General features: G+C 45.4%; 1 protein-coding gene across 5 annotated transcripts in view; it reads right to left on the bottom strand.

Moving 5' to 3' along the window:
- LOC137374078 (MAP7 domain-containing protein 2-like) overlaps positions 1 to 24,556 on the bottom strand; it is a 235,357-nt gene that overhangs the window by 106,063 nt on the left and 104,738 nt on the right. For all 5 annotated transcript variants that reach the window (XM_068039827.1, XM_068039828.1, XM_068039831.1 and 2 more), the window contains exon 5: positions 462 to 576. In XM_068039827.1, the coding sequence (XP_067895928.1) occupies positions 462 to 576 (115 nt within the window). The remainder of the gene's footprint in view (positions 1 to 461; positions 577 to 24,556) is intronic.

Genomic DNA, 24,556 nt, shown 5'->3' with positions numbered 1-24,556 from the left:
AATGCATCCTGCTAAAACCGATTCCTGTGGGAGAGTCATCTTCAATAATTTACTGAGGCTCTCAAGATACATTTGAATGCATCTGGCCCACATGATTCAGCACTATTTTCAGTTATTTGAGATCCAGACATTTTCTGCATTTAATGCTTCCCCCATTTTTTTTTCTTTCATTGCACCCACACTCTGTTTAAATAAAGGCAACATTCCCCACAGACTGTGTGATGCTGAATATTTTACCCTGAGCGAGGAATATGGACAAAATGGAGAGGAGACGCACCTGCACAAATTTCTACTTTATAAAACCGAGCAGCCTGCTTTGCTTTCTGAAATCAACTACTGCACTGATAGACAAAAACCTCAGGTGATGTTAGAGCATAGAGGCTCTCTCTCTCTCTCTCTCTCACACACACACACTTGCCGTGATATAGAAGCTGCAATGCAGTCTGTATCCTCTCACTTACCATCTCTGGTTCCACTCCCTGCAGATGCTGCTCCTCCCCATGACCATCTCTTCTGCCGTTGCTCTAACTGCTGGTTACGTTCTAAAGTGCGACGCATCATGGCTTCGTGACGCTCCTAGTAGCACAAGAAACAAACAAACAACAGCACTTCCAAAGTCAGAGGGCTTAAAGTGCGTCTTTGCTAGATGTGCACATTGCAAGACAAGCCTCGTCTAGTTAAAAATCAGAACTCGTTGTTATTAGAAAATGATTAAACAAAGGCAATTTGCATTCAATCATTAAAAGCAGCTAGCTTAATGCACATTACCACAAAACAGCAAAGACATACCAGCAGAAACCTCCAGCCACAGCACCATACCCAAGAGAAAGGCAGGCAGCACAGGATGCTCAACTACTATGCAAATAACACTTTACATCAGCAGCAGCACCTGCTCTCATAGGCCTGAATATCATCGGAGATTCTGACTTCATCTGTCCATGAATAATGCTCAACAAGCATTAACTGCAGGGCCATGGAGATAACTTCATGCAGAGGATCAATAGCTAAATCAATGTGTAGAACCCTTAGCATAAATGCTAGCCAAACTGGCCAGACAGTGGACATCCAGTACAGACTGTGGCACCGTATATCATGAATCTTGCAGCACTTTTTTCACAAAAAAAAGCATTTTCCAATAAGGATAAACTCAGGAGAAAACGTGAAAACATTTGGATGTTCATAAATCAACTTTTTAAAGATGTAGAAATCTGTGGTATATAGCTAAAGAGTTATCCCATTTGACTGTCACCTTGAGCTTTTGAAGGTGATTTATTTCAGCAGGGAATACCACAGAGGTATGAATTTTTATTCTCCCCACAGCAGTTAGGGTGTGTCCAAGTGGTGTGGCAATGCTGTGATGTGAACACAGAATGTACACGTACTAAGACATCAATTCACTCATTGAATGCAATTTCTTCCAGAACCAAATCTGATGCAGCTCCTGAAACGAGCATCTTCACCAATAATGAAAGCTTTCAGATATAGCTCCTTGAACAGCCTGTTCTGACAAACCTTCATGGTTTTTCCATCCCGCAAGGCAGGCCACTGAGGAATATGTAGACTCGGGAAGTTTCCATTCACTACATCATCGATTCCTTCACGGTGGTTTTTAGGGAGTGTATCTTCTGTGATTGCACTAATAACAATAATTTGAGTTCAAATCCCACCAGTGTAGTTTGAGAATTTGAATTCAGCTTCAAAAAAGACAAAAAGATAGTCTCAGTAATGGTGACCATGAAGCTATGAGATGGTCACAAAAACCCAACTGATTCACTAATGTCCATTCGGGGGCAAACCTGCCATCCTTCATGATATGTGACTCCAGTCCCATGCCAACTGCCTTCAGAGCTGGCCTAGCAAGACAGTGAGTTCAGGGCAATTAGGGATGGGCAATAAATGCCAGCCTTGCCAGCAACACAAACATCCTGAGAATGAATTTTAAAAAAACAGACATGGAGACACTAAACACATCAGCTGCATTCAGGTGGAAAGCAATAACTGCCCATCGGGATTGCAATTTTAAAATAACACTCCTTAATTGTTATATCCAATGAAATGACCTGAAATGAGATCCACTGCACCTTGTACATGTGAATACAGCATTAGCCATGTGGCATAACATCAAACAATAAAACACACTGAGAGCCTAACATTCTCAAATAGACAGAAAGGCACACATTCTTCCTGAGTTTGCATTATTCTCTATTTTCACTCCAATCTCCACTTTAAGACATCAACATATAGTTGGAAGAAATTTCTGCTCATCCTATAATGGATGTTGGATAAGCAGTCGGACGAATTAGAGGCAAGGCCGGGTTGAGAGAGGTGGTGGTGAGATTGAGCAGAGTTTTATCAGTGTACACGTGGACTCTGACGTGTTTTTGGATGATGTCTCTGAGGGGAAGATCAAAGCCATTGTCTTCAGTCTTGGCCACAAACTCCGCTCCCTCGCCACTGACGCCATCCTTCTCTCTGGCGACAGCCTGAGGCTGGACCAGACTGTTTGCAACTGTCAGCGTCCTACTTGATCCTGAACTGAGCTCCCAACTCATATCCCCATCACCAAGAGCATCTACTTCCATCTCCGCAACATCACCCATTCTGTTTCTGCCTCAGAAGCTCTTCTACTGCTGAAACCATCATCCATGCCTTTATTACCTCTGGACTTGACTATTCCAATACTCTCCTGGCCGATCTCCCATCTTCCACCCTTCATAAACTTCAGCTCATCTAACCTCTGTTGGCTGAATCCTAACGCACTAAGTCCTGTTCATTTCTGCGTGTACGTTGGTCTAGCAATGGCCTGATTTTAAAGTTCTCACCCTTGGGTTTCCCCCTCCCAAAGCCTCACCCTTCCCTATATCTATAACCTCCTCCAGTTCTACAACCTTAGGAGATCTTTGCATTCCTCCAATTCTGCCTTTCTGTGTATTCCTAATTTTAATCACTCCACCATTGGTGGCCATGCCTTCAGCTGCCAAGGTGCAAATCTCTCCGCCTCTCTACTGCCCCGTTCCCATATCACTTTATTCCCCTTTCCTTCATTCACTATATTTTGACATGGTCTGAAATGTAATGAAATCCATAGCGTCACAACATACCTGTCCAACTTGTCACGTCACCTTTCGATGTTAATCACTGCACCAGATGTTCAGATTCTCCTCAAAACCCATCAGGTTGATGTGGGATGTGGATTCAAGGCTGAGGCCAGTTTTCATTCCCCATCACCAGCTGCATTGAGGAAGTGGTGGTGGGACATCTCGTATTACGGCAGTTTGAGTGGGAATGGTGATCTCACAGGTGGGGTGGGTGGGTGGGGGTGTCAAACACATCGTTGTGGGACTGGAGCTACGCAGTTCTTAAACTTTCCCGGATGACATCTGATTCAGAATGTTAGTGGTCACAAATATAAGGTAGTCACCAAGAAATCCAATCGGGAATTCAGGAGGAATTTCTTTACCCAGAGAGTGGTTACAATGCGGAACTCACTACCACAGGAGTAGTTGAGGCAAATAACAGAGATACATTTAAAGGGAAGCTAGATAAACACATGAGGGAGAAAGGAATTTAAGAATATGTTAATGAGCTTAGATGAAGAAAGGTGAGAGGAGGCTTGTGTGGAACCGTTACACTGAATGGCCTCAAACCAACTGTACAAAATCTCATTTGACAACATGCTAGGTATGATTTCTGATTTCTTCAGCTGGAAAATGCTCCATGCTTTCACATGTGCTCAATAGAGGGTTGCCAACTCGAGTTGGAGGCATTCCTGGAGGTTTGATGACATGACAGCTGACCACGTGATGCCTGACCATGTACTTCAGAGAATCACAGAATTGTTACAGTGCAGAAGGAGGCCATTCGGCCCATCGTGTCCTCACGGTCTCTCTGAAAGAGCAATTTCCTCAGTTCCATCCCCCTACCTTCTCCCCATATGGGCGGCACAGTGGCGCAGTGGTTAGCCTCACAGCTCCAGCGACCCGGGTTCAGTTCTGGGTACTGCCTGTGTGGAGTTTGCAAGTTCTCCCTGTGACCGTGTGGGTTTTCGCTGGGTGCTCCGGTTTCCTCCCACAGCCAAAGACTTGCAGGTTGATAGGTAAATTGGCCATTGTAAATTGCCCCTAGTGTAGGTAGGTGGTAGGAGAATGGTGGGGATGTGGTAGGGAATATGGGATTAATATAAACTTAGTACAAATGGGTGGTTGTTGGTCGGCACAGACTCAGTGGGCTGAAGGGCCTGTTTCAGTGCTGTATCTCGAAATAAAAATAAATAAAAAATAAAATAACCCTGCACATTCTTCCTTTTCATATAACTGTCTAATTCCCTTTTGAATGTTTCAATTGAACTTTCCTCCACCACGTTCTCAGGCAGCACATTCCAGACCTTCACCACTTGCTGTGTGAAAAGGTTTTTCCTCATGTCACTTTTGTTTCTCTTAACAAATACTTTAAATCTGTGCCCTCTCGTTCTCGATCCTTTCACGAGTGGGAACAGTTTCTCTCTATCTGCTCTGTCCAGACCCCTCATGGTTTTTAATACCTCTATCAAATCACCTCTCAGCCTTCACTTCTCCAAGGAAAACAGTTTTAACTTCTCCAAACTATCTTCATAACTGAAATTCCTCATCCCTGGAACCATTCTTGTGAATCTTTGCTGAACTCTCCCCAATGCCCTCACGTCTTTCCTAAAGTGTGGCGCCCAGAACTGGATGCAATACTCCAGCTGAGGCCGAACTAGTGTCTCATACAAGTTCAACATAACTTAGAGTCATATAGTCATGGAGTTTGGCCCTTTGGCCCATCGTGTCTCTGCCAGCCATCCAGCACCCAACTATTCTCATCCCATTTTGCAGCACTTGGTCCATAGCCTTGTATGCTATGGCATTTCAAGTGCTCATCTAAATACTTCCTAAATGTTGTGGAGGTTCCTGCCTCCACCACCTCTCATGGCAGTGTGTTCCACATTCCAAACACCCTCTAGGTGAAAATTTTTTTCCTCAAATCCCATCTAAACCTCCACCCCTTACCCTAACAATATGCTCCCTGGTTCTTGACCCCTCTTTTAAGGGAAACTGTTTCTTCCTATCTAACCTATCAATGTCCCTCAATCATTGTATACCTCAATCATGTCCCCCCTCAGCCTTCTCTGCTCTAAGGAAAACAACCCTAGCCTTTTCAGTCTCTCTTCACAGCTGAAATGCTCCAGCCCAGGCAACATCCTAGTGAATCTTCTCTGCACCCTCTCCAGTGCAAGCACATCCTTCCTATCGTGTGGTGTCCAGAACTGTACACAGTACTCTAGCTGTGGCCTAACTAGCGTTTTATACAGCTCCATCATATCCTCCCTGCTCTTATATCTATGCCTCAGCTAATAAAGGCAAGTATCTCATGTGCCTTTCTAACCACCTTATCTACCTGTGCTGCTGCCTTCAGTGATCTATGGACAAGTACACCAAGGTCCCTCTGACCTTCTGTACTTCCTCGGGTCCTACCATCCATTGTATATTCCCTTGCCTTGTTAGTCCTCCCAAAATGCATTACCTCACACTTCTCAGGATTAAATTCCATTTGCCATTGCTCCGCCCATCTTACTAGCACATCCATATCATCCTGTAATCTAAGAATTTCCTCCTCACTATTTACGACACCACCAATTTTCGTGTCATCTGTGAACTTACTGATCATACCTCCTATATTCACGTCTACATCATTAATGTACACTACAAACAGCAAGGGTCCCAGCACCAATCCCTATGGTACACCACTGGTCACAAGCTTCCAATCGCAAAAGCAACCCTCGACCATTACCCTCTGCCTCCTGCCACGAAACCAATTTTGGATCCAGTTTGCCTAATTGTCCTGGAACCCATGGGCTCTTACCTTCTTAACCAATCTCCAATGTGGGACCTTATCAAAAGCTTTACTGAAGCCCATGTAGACTACATCAACTGCTTTACCCTCATCTACACATCTAGTCACTGACTCGAAAAATTCAATCAAGTTAGTTAGACATGATCTCCCCCTGACAAAGCCATGCTGACTATCCCTGATTAATCCCTGCCTCTCCAAGTGGAGATTAATCCTGTCCCTCAGAATATTTCCCAATATTTTCCCAACCACTGATGTTAGACTCACCAGCCTGTAATCACCTGGTTTATCCCTGCTACCCTTTTTGAATAATGGTACCACATTCACTGTCCTCCGGTCCTCTGGTACCTCTCCTGTGGCCAGACAGGATTTGAAAATTTGTGTCAAAGCCCCTGCTATCTCCTCCCTTGTCTCACATAACAGCCTGGGCTAAATCTCATCTGGGCCTGGGGATTTATCCACTTTTAAGCCTGCTAAAACAGCTAACACTTCCTCCCTTCAATGCTAATATGTTCAAGTATATCACAATCCCCCTCCCTGATCTCTACACCTACATCGTCCTTCTCCATAGTGAACACAGATGAAAAGTAATCATTTAAAACCTGCCCTATGTCCTCCGGCTCCACACACAGCTTGCCACTTTGGTCCCTCATGGGCCCTACTCTTTCCCTGGTTATCCTCTTACCCTTACTATACCTATTTTTACACATCTCTGAGATTTGCCTACATACCTGCTCCTCTATCTCTTCCTGACTGTTTGGAGGTCTGTAGTACTCTCCCAGCCAAGTGATTGCCCCCTTTTTGTTTTTACGTTCTATCCATATGGCCTCATTTGAGGAACCTTCTAAGATATCATCCCTCCTTACTGCAGTATTTGATTCCTTGATTAACAGTGCAATGCCACCTCCTCTTTTATCCCCTCCCCTGTCTTGCCTGAAGATTCTATACCCTGAAATATTGAGTTGCCAGTCCTGTCCCTCCCTCAACTATGTCTCTGTGATAGCAATAATATCATAATCCTATGTGTTAATCAACACCCTCAATTCATCTGCCTTACTAGTAAGACTCCTTGCATTAAAATAGATACAATCCAGCCTTGCATTATTTGCTTGTGCCTTACCAGGTCTATCTTTGCTCTGCCTTGACTGACTCAGTTTCTCTTCTATATCACCCCCTACTGTACCTCCACTCTGTATCCCATTCCCCCCCCCCCACCCCCCATCAGCACTAGCTAACCTCCCAGCCAGGATGTTGGTCCCGTTCCAGTTCAGGTGCAACCTGTTCAACTTGTACAGGTCCCAACTTCGCCAGAAACAGACCCAGTGATCCAGGAACCTAAAGCCCTCCCTCCTGCACCATCTCCTCAGCCAGGCATTCATCTGCTCTATCCTCCTATTCCTATATTCGCTAGCACGTGGCAATGGGAGTAATCCAGAGATTACAAACTAGAGGTCCTGCTTTTTAATCTGCGACCTAGCTCCTTAAATTCTTGTTGCAGGACCTCATCCCTTTTTCTACCTATGTCGTCGGTACCAATGTGTACCATGGCCTCTGACCATTCACCCTCCCACTTCAGAATGTCCTGCAGCCGCTCCGTGACATCCTTGACCCTAGCACCAGGGAGACAACATACCATCCTGGAGTCACGTTTGCGGCCACAGAAACGCCTATCTGTACCCCTTACAATAGAATCCCAAATCACTATAGCTCTTCCACTCCTTTTTCATCCCTCCTGTGCAGCAGAGCCATCATTGGTGCCACGGACCTGGCTATTGCTGCTTTCCCCTGAGAGGCCATTCCCCCCAACAGTATCCAAAGTGGTATATCTGTTTGAGAGGGGGATGACCACAGGGGACTCCTGTACTACCTGCCTGCACCTTCTATTCCACCTGGTGGTCACCCATCCTTTTCCTACCTGTGCTGCCATTACCTGCAGTGTGACCACCTCACTAAACGTGCTATCCACGACGTCCTCAGCATCGTAGATGCTCCACAGTGAATCCACCTGCAGCTCTAGCTCTGTAATGTGGGTAGCCGGTAGCTACAGATGGATACACTGCCTGCACACATGGTCATCAGGGACACTGGCAGCATCCCTGATTTCCCACACAGCTTTGGAGGAGCATATCACGGGGCTGAGCTCTCCTGCCATGACTTACCATTAAATTAATTAGTTACTCCCTTTAAAAAATACTAATTACACTAGGAACCTTGTTCTACTCCAAACACTACCCAGTACAATCTAAAGTCCTTAATAAATTATATTAATTAAAAATTTTTTTTTTAAAAACCCTTTAGTACTCAGCTTATCACTTGAGGTTTTTTTTTAAAAAAAACTTTCCTTTTTAAGCTATTTAAATGCACTAACAGCTATTACTTACCCAATCATTCACCTTTCAGAATTCCTGTGATGTCACTGTAAGTTTTTTTTGTTTTCCTTGCTCTTGTACTCTATGTCCCTATTAATAAAGCCCAGGATACTGTATGCTATACTAACTGCTCTCTCAACCTGTCCTACCACCTTCAATGACTTATGCACATGTACACCTAGGTCCCTCTGCTCCTGCACCCCCTTTAGCATTGTATCCTTTATTCTAAATTGTTTCCACATGTCACCTCTGGTGCTTTTACCAGTTCCCTTAATTCTGTGCCCTCTGGTTACTGAGCCACTGGAAGCAGTTGAAGAAGCAGAAACAGGGTTTGAAGTAGACCCAGACAGGGTATTGCGAACAAAGCTACAATTGGAATACAGGAAACTTGAATTTGAGGAAAGGGAGAGGGAGAAAGAAAATGCCTCCAGATGGAATGTGAAGAAAATGAAAGGCAGGGGAGAGAGAGAGAAACATTTTTCCAGAAAGAATGCGAAGAAAGAGAGTTGAAGCAGCTTGAGTTAACTAGGGGGCGACAGAGTAACCCCAGTGAAAGCATAGCCAATATGGAGGAACGTAATTCAGGGCTGGCGACAAAATTGTTAAAACTAGATCAACTAATTCCAAAATTCAATGAGGAAGATGTGCAGGCATTTTTTGTGTCCTTTGAGAAACTGGCAAGGCAGCTAAAATGGCCAGCTGAGACCTGATCTCTTTTACTACAAAGCAAGTTTACTGGAAAAGCCCATGAGATCTATTCCCTGTTGCCAGATGAGGGTTCATCAGATTATGAACTGACCAAAAATGCTATCTTCAGGGCATATGAATTAGTACCTGAAGCCTATCGCCGAAAGTTTAGAACCCTCAAGAAGCAAGCTAATCAAACTTATCTGGAGTTTGCAAGAAGTAAGCAGCTGGCTTTTGACCAATGGCTGAGGGCTCTTAAAGTACAGCTCAGCTATGAGAATCTCAGGGAAGTAGTTCTGTTAGAGGAATTTAAAAACTCTCCCCCACTCTCAATAAAGCCTCATGTAGAGGAGTAATGGGTCCAGAGAGCCCGGCAAGCGGCCGTTCTGCCCGAAGAGTTTGCTTTAATTTATAAGTCAGTTACCCGGGGAGAACCTTTCCAAATCACCCCCACAAATCCGAAAAGGACAAAGGGTGGGAAGGTGATAGAAGCTCAAGCAGTCCTGGGCCAGAACGGAAAGCAGGAGACACAGGGGGCCTTCTCTAGCCAAAAAGGAAGGTGTAAGAGTGAGACCCGGAGACCTGCGTACTTCCATTGTAATAAAGCAAGGCATTTAAAAGCTGACTGCTGGAAACTAAAGGAAAAACTGGTGGGTTTAATCAGGTCACACCTGCTCAGTGAAGAAGAGAACCTGATAGAAAACACAGCAGAACAGGCTGCTGTGAGACCCAGGAAGCTTACTACAGCAAGTGCAGGAAAATTTAATAGGGTTCCTGAGGGTTATCAGGGTTTTGTGTCTGATGGGAAAGTAACCCCATAGCCCTTGAGTGGGGCAAGCAAGCCCAGAGTAATTCTCAGGGACACAGGGGCCACTAAATCCCTCACCTCACCTAGTCAAAGTGCCACAGGGGAGTGCAGTAGAGTCTGCACACATACCTGCATGAAGGAGTGTCCCAGAGAACAAAGGGGAGATTAACAAAGAATCCTTCCCCACAGTCGGAGAAAAACGGAACTGTGACTCAGCAAAGCACTGAAACAGAGTTCAGGATAGACCCGCCCACTACTGACTCTCTTGGAAAATAGGGCTAATTAAATCTAACTCCACCCACCACCCCCACCCGCCCCTTGGCAGACCTCAACAGAAACTAAGACCCTAGACAGTCATGGCAATGGGCAAACTGAAGAAAAACTTCGCCAAAGAACCACATGCTTACTGGGATGCCAAAAAGGGGAAATTAAAGCAGCACTGGCACCCAGAAAAGACAGTTTTAGTAGGTTTGAGGGTTCATGAATGAATAGGAATGAATGAGAGGAATGCATGGTTTTCTGTATCTTATATTTTCTCTCAACCCTTTCAATGAAATGCGTTTTTCTCAAATCGCGTTTCATTCCCCTGGGTGTGGAGGTGTCATGCAGGCCCACACCTGCCAAAAATGAGGCACATTAATTTCACCACATGGACATTAAATTTCAAATTGTTGCTGGGAAGAAGAGAAGGCCTGTGAAAATGGGTTACCAGGCCCCTGGCTGGAAAGACATTTTTGCATATTAACAGACAGTGTTTGTAGACAAAGGAGCTATTCTTTGCTCCAACTCAATCCACAAACAGACGTGGTCAGGCACCAGTTAGTCACATGACTAACTGGCTGTTGCAGAGTTTTGAACTGAGAGCCGGCAAAAAAAGCAGAATGCTCCAGGACTGAAGAAGACCTCCTACCTGCCTGTCTGCTCCCATCTCTTACTCACGGAACTCCAAAATCCACTGAAGAGACATGAACCCCATGAGAGAAAAGTCTCCTACAGCGAACAAGGTTTTAGAAGAATACTGGGCCCCAACGAAAAGCATGACCTACCTATAATCAAGGACCCAACAGTGAGCTCGAAGACACGTAACAAAAATTCTTCAGATATTGCCTCAAACTTTTCCACTTTATTTCTTCTGCTCTTTTCTTTCTCCATTTGCATGTGTGTATCACATATGCATGCTAGCATGGGTGAGTCATGTATCCGTAGGCGTTACACCAATTAGAGTTTAAGTTTAAATTTAATAAATTTCACTTTTCTTCTTTAAAAGTATGAAAACCTATTGTGCTGGTTTCTTTGCCTTATAATTGGAAAGCGGTGAACAAGGATTCACCAAGGGGGAGCTAGAAACATGATGTTGTAAAAATTAAACCCTGTTACAGTAAGACCAGGCAAAGGCTGAAAGGGAACCCTAGATCTCTTTGTCACCTGGTCGTAACATACCATATTCTCTTCATCAACCTCTCTGTTACTTCATCAAAAAATTCAATTAGATTAGTCAAGCATGATCTGCTTTTTACAAATCTGTGCTGGCTCTCCCTAATTAACTTAAACCTCCCCAAGTGCCTGTTAATTTTTTCCCCTTATTATTGTTTCTAAATCCCCACCCACCTCTGATGTTAAACTAGATTTGAAGACTGTCCTTACACCTTTTCTTGAATAAGGGTGTCACATTTGCCACTCTCCAATCCTCTGGCACCTCCATATCTAGGGAAGATTGGAAGATTATGGTAAGCCCTTCCGCTATCTCCACCCCCACTTCCCTTAGCAAACTGGGATGCAAGCCATCTGGACCTGGTGACTTACCTACCCTAAAAAGGGAAAAGGAGGTGGTGTTGTGCTGATAATAAGGGATGGGATCAGTACATGAGTAAGGGAAGATCTCAAATTGGAAGAACAAAATGTGGCATCTTTTTGGGTGGAGCTAAGAAACAGCAAGGGGCAGCAAGCATTGGGATGAGTTGTTTATAGGCCACCAAACAGTAGTGGTAGTGTGGGGCATGGTATTAATCAGGACATTAAAGAAGCATTTGGCATGAGTAATACAGTAATCATGGGTGACTTCAACCTGCATATAGACCAGGTAAACCTAATGAGCGCTAATGGTGTGGAGGATGAGTTTCTGGAGTGTGTTCGGGATGGTTTTCCAGAGCAGTATGTTGAGGAACAGGCTATAGAGAATGGACTGTAAAAGCTTCTACAGTTACATAAAAAGGAAAAGTTTGGTTAAGACAAATGTGGGTCCATTGCAGGCAGAGTCAGGAGAATTTATAATGGGGAATAGAGAAATGGCAGAGAAGCGAAATGATTACTTTGTATCTGTTTTGAGGAAGATACAAGAAATCTCCCAGAATTAGAGATCCAAGGGATTAGGGGGAATGAGGAACTGAAGGAAATTAGTATTAGTAAGAAGGTTGTATTGGAGAAATTAATGGAGCTGTAAGTCCCCAGGATCTGATATTCTACATCCCAGAGTGTTGAAAGAGGTAGCTATGGAGATAGCGGATGCATTGGTGATCATCTTCCAAAATTCTACAGATTCTGGAGCGGTTCCTGCAGATTGGAAAGTCACAAATGTCACCCCACTATTTAAGAAGGGAGGGAGAGAGAAAACAGGGAATTATAGACCTGTTAGCCTTACATCAGTCATTGGGAAAATGCTAGAATCTATTCTAAAGGATGTGGTAAATGGACACTTGGATAATAATGATTTGATTGAGCATAGTCAACATGGATTTGTGAATGGGAAATCATGTTTGATGAACCTGTTGGAGTTTTTTGAGGATGTTACTAACTGAATTGATAAAGGGGAGTTGGTGGACATCGTATAACTGGATTTTCAAAAGGCTTTTGATAAATTCCCCCACAGGAGATTGGTTAGCAAAATTAAAGCACATGGGGTAGGAGGTAATATACTGGCATGGATTAAGCATTGGTTAACAGGCAGAAAGCAGAGAGTAAGAATAAATGGGTCATTCTCGTGTTGGCTGGCTGTGACTTGTGGTGGATCCCTGCTGTTCACAATGTACATCAATGATTTGGATGTGGGGACCAAATGTAGTATTTCCAAGTTCACGGATGACACAAAACATTGGAATGTGTGTTGTGAGGAAGATGCAAAGCGGCTTCAAGGGAATTTGGACAGACTGAGTGAACGGGAAAGAACGTGGCAAATGGAATATAATGTGGAAAAATGTGGGGTTATCCACTTTGGTAGGAGGAATAGAGGTGCAGAGTATTTCTTAAATGGTAAGAGATTAGAAAGTGTAAATGTGAAAAGGGACATGGGTGTCCTTGTCAATAAGCCACTGAAAGCTAACATGCAGGTGCAGCAAGCAATTAGGAAGGCTAATGGTATGTTAGCCTTTACTGCAAGAGGATTTGAGTACAGGAGTAGTGAAGTCTTGCTTCAATTATATAGAACCTTGGTTAGACTGCACCTGGAGTACTGTGTGCAGTTTTGGTCCCCTTACCTGAGGAAAGATATGATTGCCCTGGAGGGAGTGTAACGAAGGTTTACCAGATTTGTTCCCGGGATGGTGGGACTGTTCTCTGGAGAAACTGGGGAAATTGGGCCTGTATTCTCTCGAATTTCGAAGAGTGAGAGGTGATCTCATTGAAACCTACAAAATACTTAAAATACGATGCAGCTAAGATGTTTCCCCTGGTTGGGGAATCCAGAACCAGGGGACACAATTTCAAAATAAGGGGAAGCCACTCAGGACAGAGATGAGGAGAAATTTCTTTACTCAGAGGGTTGTGAATCTTTGGAATTCTCTACCCCAGAGGGCTGTGGAAGCTCAGTCATTGAGTATGTTTAAAGCAGAGATTGACAGATTTCTAAATATAAATGACATAATGGGATATGAGGATAGTGTGGGGAAAAAGGCATTGAAGTGGATGATCAGCCAGGATTGTATTGAATGGCAGGGCAGTCTCGAAGGGCTGAATGGCCTACTCCTGCTCCTATGTTCCTATCTAAGCAGAGCAATCCTTTTTAGTACCTCCCTCTATGAATTTTTACCCTATCCATTGACTCTACTCTCTCCACTTCCAATTCGACTGATATTTTGTCAGCCTCCATTTCCTTAGTGAACACGATCCAAAGTACTCTCTCTGTGCCTCTCAGCATATATCACCCTCTTTGTCTCTAATAGGTCCCGCTCCACCTCTTACTACCCACTTACTATTTACATGCCAGTAGAAGATCTCAGCCTTGAATATACTCAACAACTGAGCATCCACAGTCCTCTGTAATACAGAATTCCAAAGATTCATAACCCTCGAAGTGAAGAAATTTCTCCTCATCTCAGTCCTAACTGAGTGACCCCTTATCCTTTGATTGTGACTCTGTGCTCTAGACTCTCTAGAAAGGGGAAACAACCTCTCAATATCTATCCTATCCAGCCCCTTCAGAATCTTTTATGTTTCAATGAGATCGGCTCTCATTCTTCGAAACACAAGAGAGTACAGGCACAATTTACTCAGCCTCTCATCATAGGACAACCCTCCCAAACAAGGAACTAATTTAGTGAACCTTCACTGTACCACCTCCAATGCAAGTATATCCTTCATTAAATATAGAGTCAAAAACTGCAACAGTATTCCAGGTGTGGTCTCACCAAGGTCCTACACAATTGTAGTAACATTACTTATTTTTGAGCTGTACACCTCTTGCAATAAAGGCCAACAAAGAACAAAGAACAGTACAGCACAGGAACAGGCCATTCGGCCCTCCAAGCCTGCGCCGATCTTGATGCCTGCCGAAACTAACACCTTCTGCAGTTCCGGGGCCCATATCCCTCTATTCCCTTCCTATTCATATATTTGTCAAGATGTCTCTTAAACGTCGCTAGCGTATCTGCTTCCACCACCTCCCCTGGCAGCAAGTTCCAGGCACTCACCACCCTCTGTGTAAAAAACTTGCCTCGCACATCCCCTCTAAACTTTGCCCCTCGCACTTTAAACCTATGTCCCCTAGTAACTGACTCTTCCACCCTGGGAAAAAGCTTCTGATTATCCACTCTGTCCATGCCGCTCATAACTTTGTAAACCTCTATCATGTCGCCCCTCCACCTCCGTCGTTCCAGTGAAAACAATCCGAGTTTTTCCAACCTCTCCTCATAGCTAATGCCCTCCAGACCAGACAACATCCTGGTAAACCTCTTTTCTACCCTCTCCAAAGCCTCCACGTCCTTCTGGTAGTGTGGCGACCAGAATTGCACGCAATATTCTAAGTGTGGCCTAACTAAGGTTCTGTACAGCTGCAACATGACTTGCCAATTTTTATACTCTATGCCCCGACCGTTGAAGGCAAGCATGCCGTATGCCTTCTTGACTACCTTATCCACCTGCGTTGCCACTTTCAGTGACCTGTGGAGCTGTACGCCCAGGTCTCTCTGCCTGTCAATACTCCCAAGGGTTCTGCCATTTACTGTATACCTCCCACCTGCATTAGACCTTCCAAAATGCATTACCTCACATTTGTCCGGATTAAACTCCATCTGCCATTTCTCCGTCCAAGTCTCCAACTGATCTATATCCTGCTGTATCCTCTGACAATCCTCAACATTATCCGCAACTCCACCAACCTTTGTGTCGTCCGCAAACTTACTAATCAGACCAGCTACATTTTCCTCCAAATCATTTATATATACTACAAACAGCAAAGGTCCCAGCACTGATCCCTGCAGAACACCACTAGTCACATCCCTCCATTCAGAAAAGCATCCGTCCACTGTTACTCTCTGTCTTCTGTGACTGAGCCAGCTCTGTATCCATCTTGCCAGCTCACCTCTGATCCCGTGTGACTTCACATTTTGTACCAGTCTACCATGTGGGGCCTTGTCAAAGGCTTTACTAAAGTCCATATAGACAACATCCACCGCCCTTCCCTCAGTCATCATCTTCGTCACTTCCTCAAAAAACTCAATCAAATTAATAAGACACGACCTCCCCTTCACAAAACCATGCTGTCTCTCGCTAATAACTTTGTTTGTTTCCAAATGGGAGTAAATCCTGTCCCGAAGAATCCTCTCTAATAGTTTCCCTACCACTGACGTAAGGCTCACCAGCCTATAATTTCCTGGATTATCCTTGCCACCCTTCTTAAACAAAGGAACAACATTGGCTATTCTCCAGTCCTCTGGGACCTCACCTGTCGCCAATGAGGATGCTAAGATTTCTGTCAAGGTCCCAGCAATTTCTTTCCTTGCCTCCCTCAGTATTCTAGGGTAGATCCCATCAGGCCCTGGGGACTTATCTACCTTAATGCTTTGCAAGACACCCAACACCTCCTCCTTTTTGATAATGAGATGACTGAGATTATCTGCACTCCCTTCCCTAGGCTCATCATCCACCAATTCCTTCTTCCTTGGTGAATACTGATGCAAAGTACTCATTTAGCACCTCGCCCATTTCCTCTGGCTCCACGCATAGATTCCCATCTCTGTTCTTGAGCGAGCCAACCCTTTCCCTGGTTACCCTCTTGCTCTTTATATATGTATAAAAAGCCTTGGGATTTTCCTTAATCCTGTTTGCCAATGACTTTTCATGACTCCTTTTAGTCCTCCTAACTCCTTGCTTAAGTTCCTTCCTACTGTCTTTATATTCCTCAAGTGCTTCATCTGTTCCTAGTCTTCCAGCCCTTACAAATGCTTCCTTTTTCTTTTTGACTAGGCTCACAGTATCCCGTGTTCTCCAAGCTTCCCGAAACTTGCCAAACTTGTCTTTCTTCCTCACAGGAACATGCTGGTCCTGGATTCTAATCAGCTGATGTTTGAAAGACTCGCACATGTCAGATGTTGATTTACCCTCAAACAGCCGCCCCCAATCTAAATTCTTCAGTTCCTGCCTAATATTGTTATAATTAGCCTTCCCCCAATTTAGCACCTTCACCCGAGGACTACTCTTATCCTTATCCACAAGTACCTTAAAACTTATGGAATTATGGTCACTGCTCTCGAAATGTTCCCCTACTGAAACTTCGACCACCTGGCTGGGCAACATTCCATTTGCCTCACTAATTGTTTGCTGTCACTACATGCTAACTTTGTGATTTGTGTACAGGGCACCAAAATCACTCGACATTCAATAGTCTCCCACATTTCAAAAATAATTCTGCTTTTCTATGATTCCTACCAAAGTGCATAATTTTGCATTTCTCCACATTATACTCCATTTATTTCCTGCATTACACTGACTACACTTCAAAAAGTACTTCATTGGCTGTAAAGCGTTTGAGACATCTGGTGGTTCTGAAAGGTGCTATATAAATGCAAGACTTTCTCTCGCTATCACCATGCTGACTCACATGACCTGTCTATATCTTTTTGCAGGCTCTTTGTATCCTCGTCACGGCTAACATTCCCAACTAACTGTGTCAGCAAACTTGGATATATTACACTGCTTTCCGCATCGAAGATGATTGTCCTCATTTCCTTTTATACTCCTCCTCCTCCTGCTGCAGCTGTACAGAACCTTAGTTAGGCCACACTTGGAATATTGCATACAATTCTGGTCGCCACACTACCAGAAGGATGTGGAGGCTTTGGAGAGGGTACAGAGGAGGTTTACCAGGGTGTTGCCTGGTCTGGAGGGCATTAGCTATGAGGAGAGGTTGGATAAACTCGGATTGTTTTCACTGGAACGACGGAGGTGGAGGGGCGACATGATAGAGGTTTACAAAGTTATAAGCGGCATGGACAGAGTGGATAGTCAGAAGCTTTTTCCCAGGGTGGCAGAGTCAGTTACTAGGGGACATAGGTTTAAGGTGCAAGGGGCAAAGTTTAGATGGGATGTGCGAGGCAAGTTCTTTACACAGAGGGTGGTGAGTGCCTGGAACTTGCTGCCAGGGGAGGTGGTGGAAGCGGGTACGACAGCGACGTTTAGGAGGCATCTTGACAAATACATAAATAGGATGGGAATAGAGGGATACGGACCCCGGAAGTGCAGGAGGTTTTAGTTTCGACAGGCATCAAGATCGGAGCAGGCTTGGAGGGCCGAATGGCTGTACTGTTCTTTGTTCTTCAGAAACATTTCACAAATTCCCTTTGAAATGAAGTTTTAGTCATTACCTCATGAGGCATGTGGTGAAGGATCTGATGTTTAATAGCCCTCAGTTCAAATATACACTTCCTCCATTCCCAACAATGCTTCCAGTGAGAATCCATATTTCCCGTTTGTCTAACAATGGAAATAATTTTTCACTATTTCAACATAGTAATGGTTTAATTCACTCCTTTACTGTCTGCTCCTCTTTCAGTCACGCTCCCACTCTCTCCTTTACTCTCTGCTCCTCTCTCAATTGCCATCCCACTCTCCTGTTTACTGTCTTCTCCTCTCTCAGTCACTCCCATTCTCCCTTTTACTTTCTGCTCCTCTCACTGTCCCGCTCCCACTCTCACCTTTACTGTCTGCTCCTCTCAGTCCCACTCCCACTCTCCCCTTTCCTGTCTGCTCCTCTCAGTCCCATTCCCACTCTCCCCTTTACTGTCTGCTCCTCTCAGTCCCATTCCCACTCTCCCCTTTACTGTCTGCTCCTCTCAGTCCCTCTCCCACTCTCCCCTTTACTGTCTGCTCCTCTCAGTCCCTCTCCCACTCTCCCCTTTACTGTCTACTCCTCTCACTGTCCCGCTCCCACTCTCACCTTTACTGTCTGCTCCTCTCAGTCCCACTCCCACTCTCCCCTTTCCTGTCTGCTCCTCTCAGTCCCACTCCCACTCTCACCTTTCCTGTCTGCTCCTCTCAGTCCCATTCCCACTCTCCCCTTTACTGTCTGCTCCTCTCAGTCCCATTCCCACTCTCCCCTTTACTGTCTGCTCCTCTCAGTCCCTCTCCCACTCTCCCCTTTACTGTCTGCTCCTCTCAGTCCCTCTCCCACTCTCCCCTTTACTGTCTACTCCTCTCAGTCCCGCTCCCACTCTCCCCTTTACTGTCTGCTCCTCTCAGTCCCTCTCCCACTCTCCCTTTTACTGTCTACTCCTCTCAGTCCCTCTCCCACTCTCCCCTTTACTGTCTGCTCCTCTCAGTCCCTCTTCCACTCTCCCCTTTACTGTCTGCTCCTCTCAGTCCTGCTCCCACACTGTCCTTTACTGTCTGCTCCTCTCAGTCCCATTCCCACTCTCCCCTTTACTGTCTGCTCCTCTCAGTCCTGCTCCCACACTGTCCTTTACTGTCATCTCCTCAGTCCTGCTCCCACTCTCTCCTTTACTGTCTGCTCCTCTCAGTCCCATTCCCACTCTCCCCTTTACTGTCTGCTCCTCTCTCAGTCCCACTCTCTCCTTTACTCTCTGCTCCTCTCAGTCCCTCTCCCACTCTCCCCTTTACTGTCTACTCCTCTCAGTCCCTCTCCCACTCTCCCCTTTACTGTCTGCTCCTCTCAGTCCCTCTCCCACTCTCCCCTTTACTGTCTACTCCTCTCAGTCCCTCTCCCACTCTCCCCTTTACTGTCTGCTCCTCTCAGTCCCACTCCCACTCTCACCTTTCCTGTCTGCTCCTCTCAGTCCCATTCCCACTCTCCCCTTTACTGTCTGCTCCTCTCAGTCCCATTCCCACTCTCCCCTTTACTGTCTGCTCCTCTCAGTCCCTCTCCCACTCTCCCCTTTACTGTCTGCTCCTCTCAGTCCCTCTCCCACTCTCCCCTTTACTGTCTACTCCTCTCAGTCCCGCTCCCACTCTCCCCTTTACTGTCTGCTCCTCTCAGTCCCTCTCCCACTCTCCCCTTTACTGTCTACTCCTCTCAGTCCCTCTCCCACTCTCCCCTTTACTGTCTGCTCCTCTCAGTCCCTCTCCCACTCTCCCCTTTACTGTCTGCTCCTCTCAGTCCTGCTCCCACACTGTCCTTTACTGTCTGCTCCTCTCATTCCCATTCCCACTCTCCCCTTTACTGTCTGCTCCTCTCAGTCCTGCTCCCACACTGTCCTTTACTGTCATCTCCTCAGTCCTGCTCCCACTCTCTCCTTTACTGTCTGCTCCTCTCAGTCCCATTCCCACTCTCCCCTTTACTGTCTGCTCCTCTCTCAGTCCCACTCTCTCCTTTACTCTCTGCTCCTCTCAGTCCCTCTCCCACTCTCCCCTTTACTGTCTACTCCTCTCAGTCCCTCTCCCACTCTCCCCTTTACTGTCTGCTCCTCTCAGTCCCTCTCCCACTCTCCCCTTTACTGTCTACTCCTCTCAGTCCCTCTCCCACTCTCCCCTTTACTATCTACTCCTCTCAGTCCCGCTCCCACTCTCCCCTTTACTGTCTGCTCCTCTCAGTCCCTCTCCCACTCTCCCCTTTACTGTCTACTCCTCTCAGTCCCTCTCCCACTCTCCCCTTTACTGTCTGCTCCTCTCAGTCCCGCTCCCACTCTCCCCTTTACTGTCTACTCCTCTCAGTCCCGCTCCCACTCTCCCCTTTACTGTCTACTCCTCTCAGTCCCGCTCCCACTCTCCCCTTTACTGTCTGCTCCTCTCAGTCCCGCTCCCACTCTCCTCTTTACTGTCTACTCCTCTCAGTCCCGCTCCCACTCTCCCCTTTACTGTCTACTCCTCTCAGTCCCGCTCCCACTCTCCCCTTTACTGTCTGCTCCTCTCAGTCCTGCTCCCACACTGTTCTTTACTGTCTGCTCCTCTCAGTCCCGCTCCCACTCTCCCCTTTACTGTCTGCTCCTCTCAGTCCCGCTCCCGCTCTCCCTTTTACTGTCCCACAAATATAAAACAGAATGTCAGAGCTTTCGCAAGTATCTAAAAAGGGTCGCTAAAGTAAATGTCGGTCCTTTAGAGGCAGAGACAGGAGAAATTATCATGGGGAATGAGGAAAAGGCAGAGATTTTCAACAAATATTTTATGTCTGTCTTTAAACTAGAAGACACTAAAAGGCAGACTTACATTTATAAAGTACCTTTCCAGACCACTGGTTGTCTCAATGCGCTTTATAGCCAATGAAGTACTTTTTCAAGTGTAGTCACTGTTGTAAATGCAGGAAATGTGGCAGCCGAATTGTACACAGTAAGATCCCACAAACAGCAATGTAATAATGACCAGATAATCGTTATTTATGATGTTGATTGAGGAATAAATATTGGCCAGGACACCAGGGAAAATAGTGCCATGGGAGCAAGCAGATAGGGCCTTGGGTTAACATCTCATCCAAAAGACAGCTCTTCTGATAGTGCAGCATTCCCTCAGTAGTGCATTGTAGTGTCAGCCTTGATTCTTGTGCTCAAGACCTGGATTGAGATTGGTAGCTGGAACCTTGTGAGTCAGAGGTGAGAGGGTTACCCACTGAACCACAGCTGACAAATTACCAGAAATACCAGAAATCGAGGGTCATCAAGGGGCTAATAAGGGTGAGAGAAAAAAATATTGGAGATACGTCAGAGAGTAAAAGCTGACAAGTCCCCAGGACCTGATGGCCTACATCCTAGGATTCTAAAAGAGGTAGCTGCAGAGATAGTGGATGCACTGGTGATGATTTTCCTTCATTCTCACATGGTCCCAGTGGATTGGAAGTTAGTAAATGTAACACCGCTATTCAAGAAAGGAGGGAGAGAGACAACAGGGAACTGCAGGCCAGTTAGACAGACATCAGTTATCGGGTAAGTGCTGGAACCTATTATTAAGGAAGTCTTAACATTGCACTTAAAAAATCATAGTATGCTCAGACAGTCAACATGGCTTGACCAAAGGGAAATCATGTTTGACAAATTTATTTGAATTTTTTGAGAATGTAACTGGCAGATTAATGAGAGCCTGTAGCTGTCATCTACTTGAATTTCCAAAAGGCATTCGATAAGTTGCCACACAAAAGGTTAATATGCAAGATAGGGCGCATGGAGTTGGGGGTAATATATTAGCGTGGGTAGAGAATAATGGACAGGATGCAGTGAGTAGGGTTAAACTGGGCATTCTCAAGATGGCAGGATGTAACTAATGGAGTGCCACAAGGATCAGTGCTGGGACCGCAGCTATTTGCAATCTGTATTGAGGATTCAGATGAAGAGACAGAGGGTCAAGTATCGAAGTTTGCTCACAATACAAAGTTAGCTGGGAATGTAAACTGTGAGGAGGACACAGAGAGATTGGTTGGCATCCTTCCATCTATGAAAGATGATGGACACGCAACAAACAATCCATTTAAGTGGGGCATCTTCTCTTGGTGCACCTTTGCTGATGGCTGTGAAGGCCAATCTTCGAGAGGCAGGTTCTGCCACAAGTGCTGCACATGAAGCTGCCAAGTGATGCTGTGAGTTGTTGTTTTTGACATCGCCACCTGTTGCCAAGCTGCTGTAGCAACTGGTCATCTTGGTCGTGCACACCAGTCCACGGGATGTGTTGCCATTTCCCTCTTTCACCAGCTAGTATCTCCCAGGTGTGACAGCTGACATTTAGGGCCTTCATGTCACACTTGCAAGCATCCTTGAAGCAGAGCTTTGGGCCTCCCATTGGTCATCTGGCCCCGGCAACCTCACCAGATACAAGGTCCTTGGGTATGTGACCACCTTCCATCCTGCGGATGTGTCCGATCCACTGAAGCTGCCTCTGTTTGATTAGTGCCAACACACTTGGGAGCTCTGCCTTTGAGAGGCCTGCTGCATTTGTGATTTTGTCCTAACAAGATATACCCATAATGCACCGCAGACAGTGAAGATGGAAATTATTGAGCTTCTTTTCCTGGTAGCTGTAAGTCCCCCATGTTTCACAGTCATACAGCAAGGTGCTGAGAACACAGGCCTTATAAACCATCAGCTTGGTTCTAATGGTCAGCTTGGTGTTATCCCATGTGTGTTTCATGAGTCGGCCAAAGCTGGTAGCAGCATTCCCGATGCGTGTATCAAGGGACAGATTATCTGTCACTGAGGACACAAGGTAGCAGAATTTGCTAACCACTTCCAGTGGGGTGTTATTTAGTGTGATCGGGGTGGAAATGCAACACCTTGTCCCATGACCACAGTTTTCTTAACACTTATAGTCAAGGAGAACCAGTTACAGGCACGAGAGAGACTGTCTTTGCAGCTGAGTTTCTATGTGAGTGAGTAGCACAGTATCATTAGCAGAGAGGAATTCTCTGATCAGGTTGCAATGTGTTTTTGTAACCTAAGACCCAACCTTGTTTCTGAATTGCTGCTCTGTTGTAATATTTAAAGTAACTTTGATCAGTTTACTGCCCTTCCCCCATCACTGCTGTGATTGAGAGATTGCAATCTCCTGCTGAGCCTGTGACTGGCCACTGGTAATACTGGTTTTTCCACTTCAGCCTGTTTCTGACCATCAAATCACTCTCTTGTGCTGAGTTCATGCCGAAGTGACCTACAGTCATCTCAATTGACCACCCGAGGGAGTAGTAGCTGCAGGGTTCGGAGGATGGAGGTGGAAATCTGGAGGTGGGAAGTGACAACCTGGAGCTGCCCCCTTCACACAGCTGGACACCAAGAGACTGCAGAGAGATACAGACAGCTTAAGTGAGCTGGCAGCAAGGTGGAGTATAATGTGGGCAAAGTCTGAGGTTAGTCACTTTGGTAGGAAGAACAGAAATGTAGAATATTTTTTAAAAGGTGTGAATCTTCTAAATATTGATGTTCAGACAGATTTGGGTGTGATTGTACAAGGAATGCAGAAAGTTAACATGCAGCTACAACGAGCAGTTCGGAAGACAAATGGTATGTTGGCCTTTATTGCAAAGGGATTGGAGTACAAGAATAAGGAAGTATTGCTGCAACTGTACAGGGTTTTGGTGAGACCACATCTGGAGCACTGTGTGCAGTTTTGGTCTCCATATCTAAGGAAGGAGATACTTGCATTGGAAGTGGTACAGTGAAGGTTCACTAGATTGATCCCTGATATGTGGGGGTTGTCCTATGATGAGAGACTGAGTAAATTGGGTCTATATTCTCTGGAGTTTAGATGTTCTCATTGAAACATAGAAGATTCTGAAGGGGCTGGATAGGGTAGTTGCTGAGAGATGGTTTTCCTCTGGCTGGGGAGTCTAAAACACAGGGTTACAGTCTCAGGATCAGGGGTCGATCATTTAGGACTGAGATGAGGAGAAATGTCTTCACTCAGAGGGTTGTGATGCTTCATCGTTGAATACATATAAGGCTGGGATAAACAGATTTTTGCTCTCACAGGGAATCAAAGGATATGGGGAGTGGGCAGGAAAGTGGAGAAAAGGCAGAATATCAGCCATGTTGTATTGAATGGTGGAGCAGGCTCAAGGGGCTGAATGGTCTACTCCTGCTCCTAATTCTTGTGCTCTTATATCACTATACTTTAGGAAGGATGTCGAGACCAGAATAGTACCAGGGATGAGGGACTTCAGTTATGTGTAAGACTGGAGAAGCTGGGATTGCTCTCCTTGAGAACAGAGAAGGTTAAGGGGAGATTTAATAGAGGTGTTCAAAATCATGAAGGGATTGATAGAGTAGATAGGGAGAAACGGTTTCCAGAGGAAGCAGAATTGGTAAACAAAGGACACAGATTTAAGGCATTTGGCCAAAAATCCAATGGGAAGACGAGGAGAAATTTTTTTTGTAGTGAATTATGATCTGAACAGCACTGAAAGGGGGTGGAAACAGATTCAGTAATAACTTACAGAAGGGAATTGGATAAATACTTGAAGGGGAAGAAACTGCAGGGGTCTGGGGAGAGAGCAGAAGAGTGGGAATAATTGGATAGCCCTTTCAAAGAGCCAGCACAGGCAGGATGGCTGAATGGTCATGCTGTATGGTTCTGTTTGCCTGTTCTGCAGGTGGGTTAACTATCTTCAACTAAGTTGTGAGAGTTTCATGCCATCTTGCTAAAAAGGGCTGTGGAAAGCAAAGAGCTCAGAGAGAAATGAAAGCATTCA

This window comes from Heterodontus francisci, chromosome 10, assembly GCF_036365525.1.
Source record: "Heterodontus francisci isolate sHetFra1 chromosome 10, sHetFra1.hap1, whole genome shotgun sequence".
Lineage (NCBI taxonomy): Eukaryota > Metazoa > Chordata > Chondrichthyes > Heterodontiformes > Heterodontidae > Heterodontus > Heterodontus francisci.
Note: the sequence above shows the minus strand (reverse complement) of the source record. Positions and strands in the feature narration are given on the sequence as shown.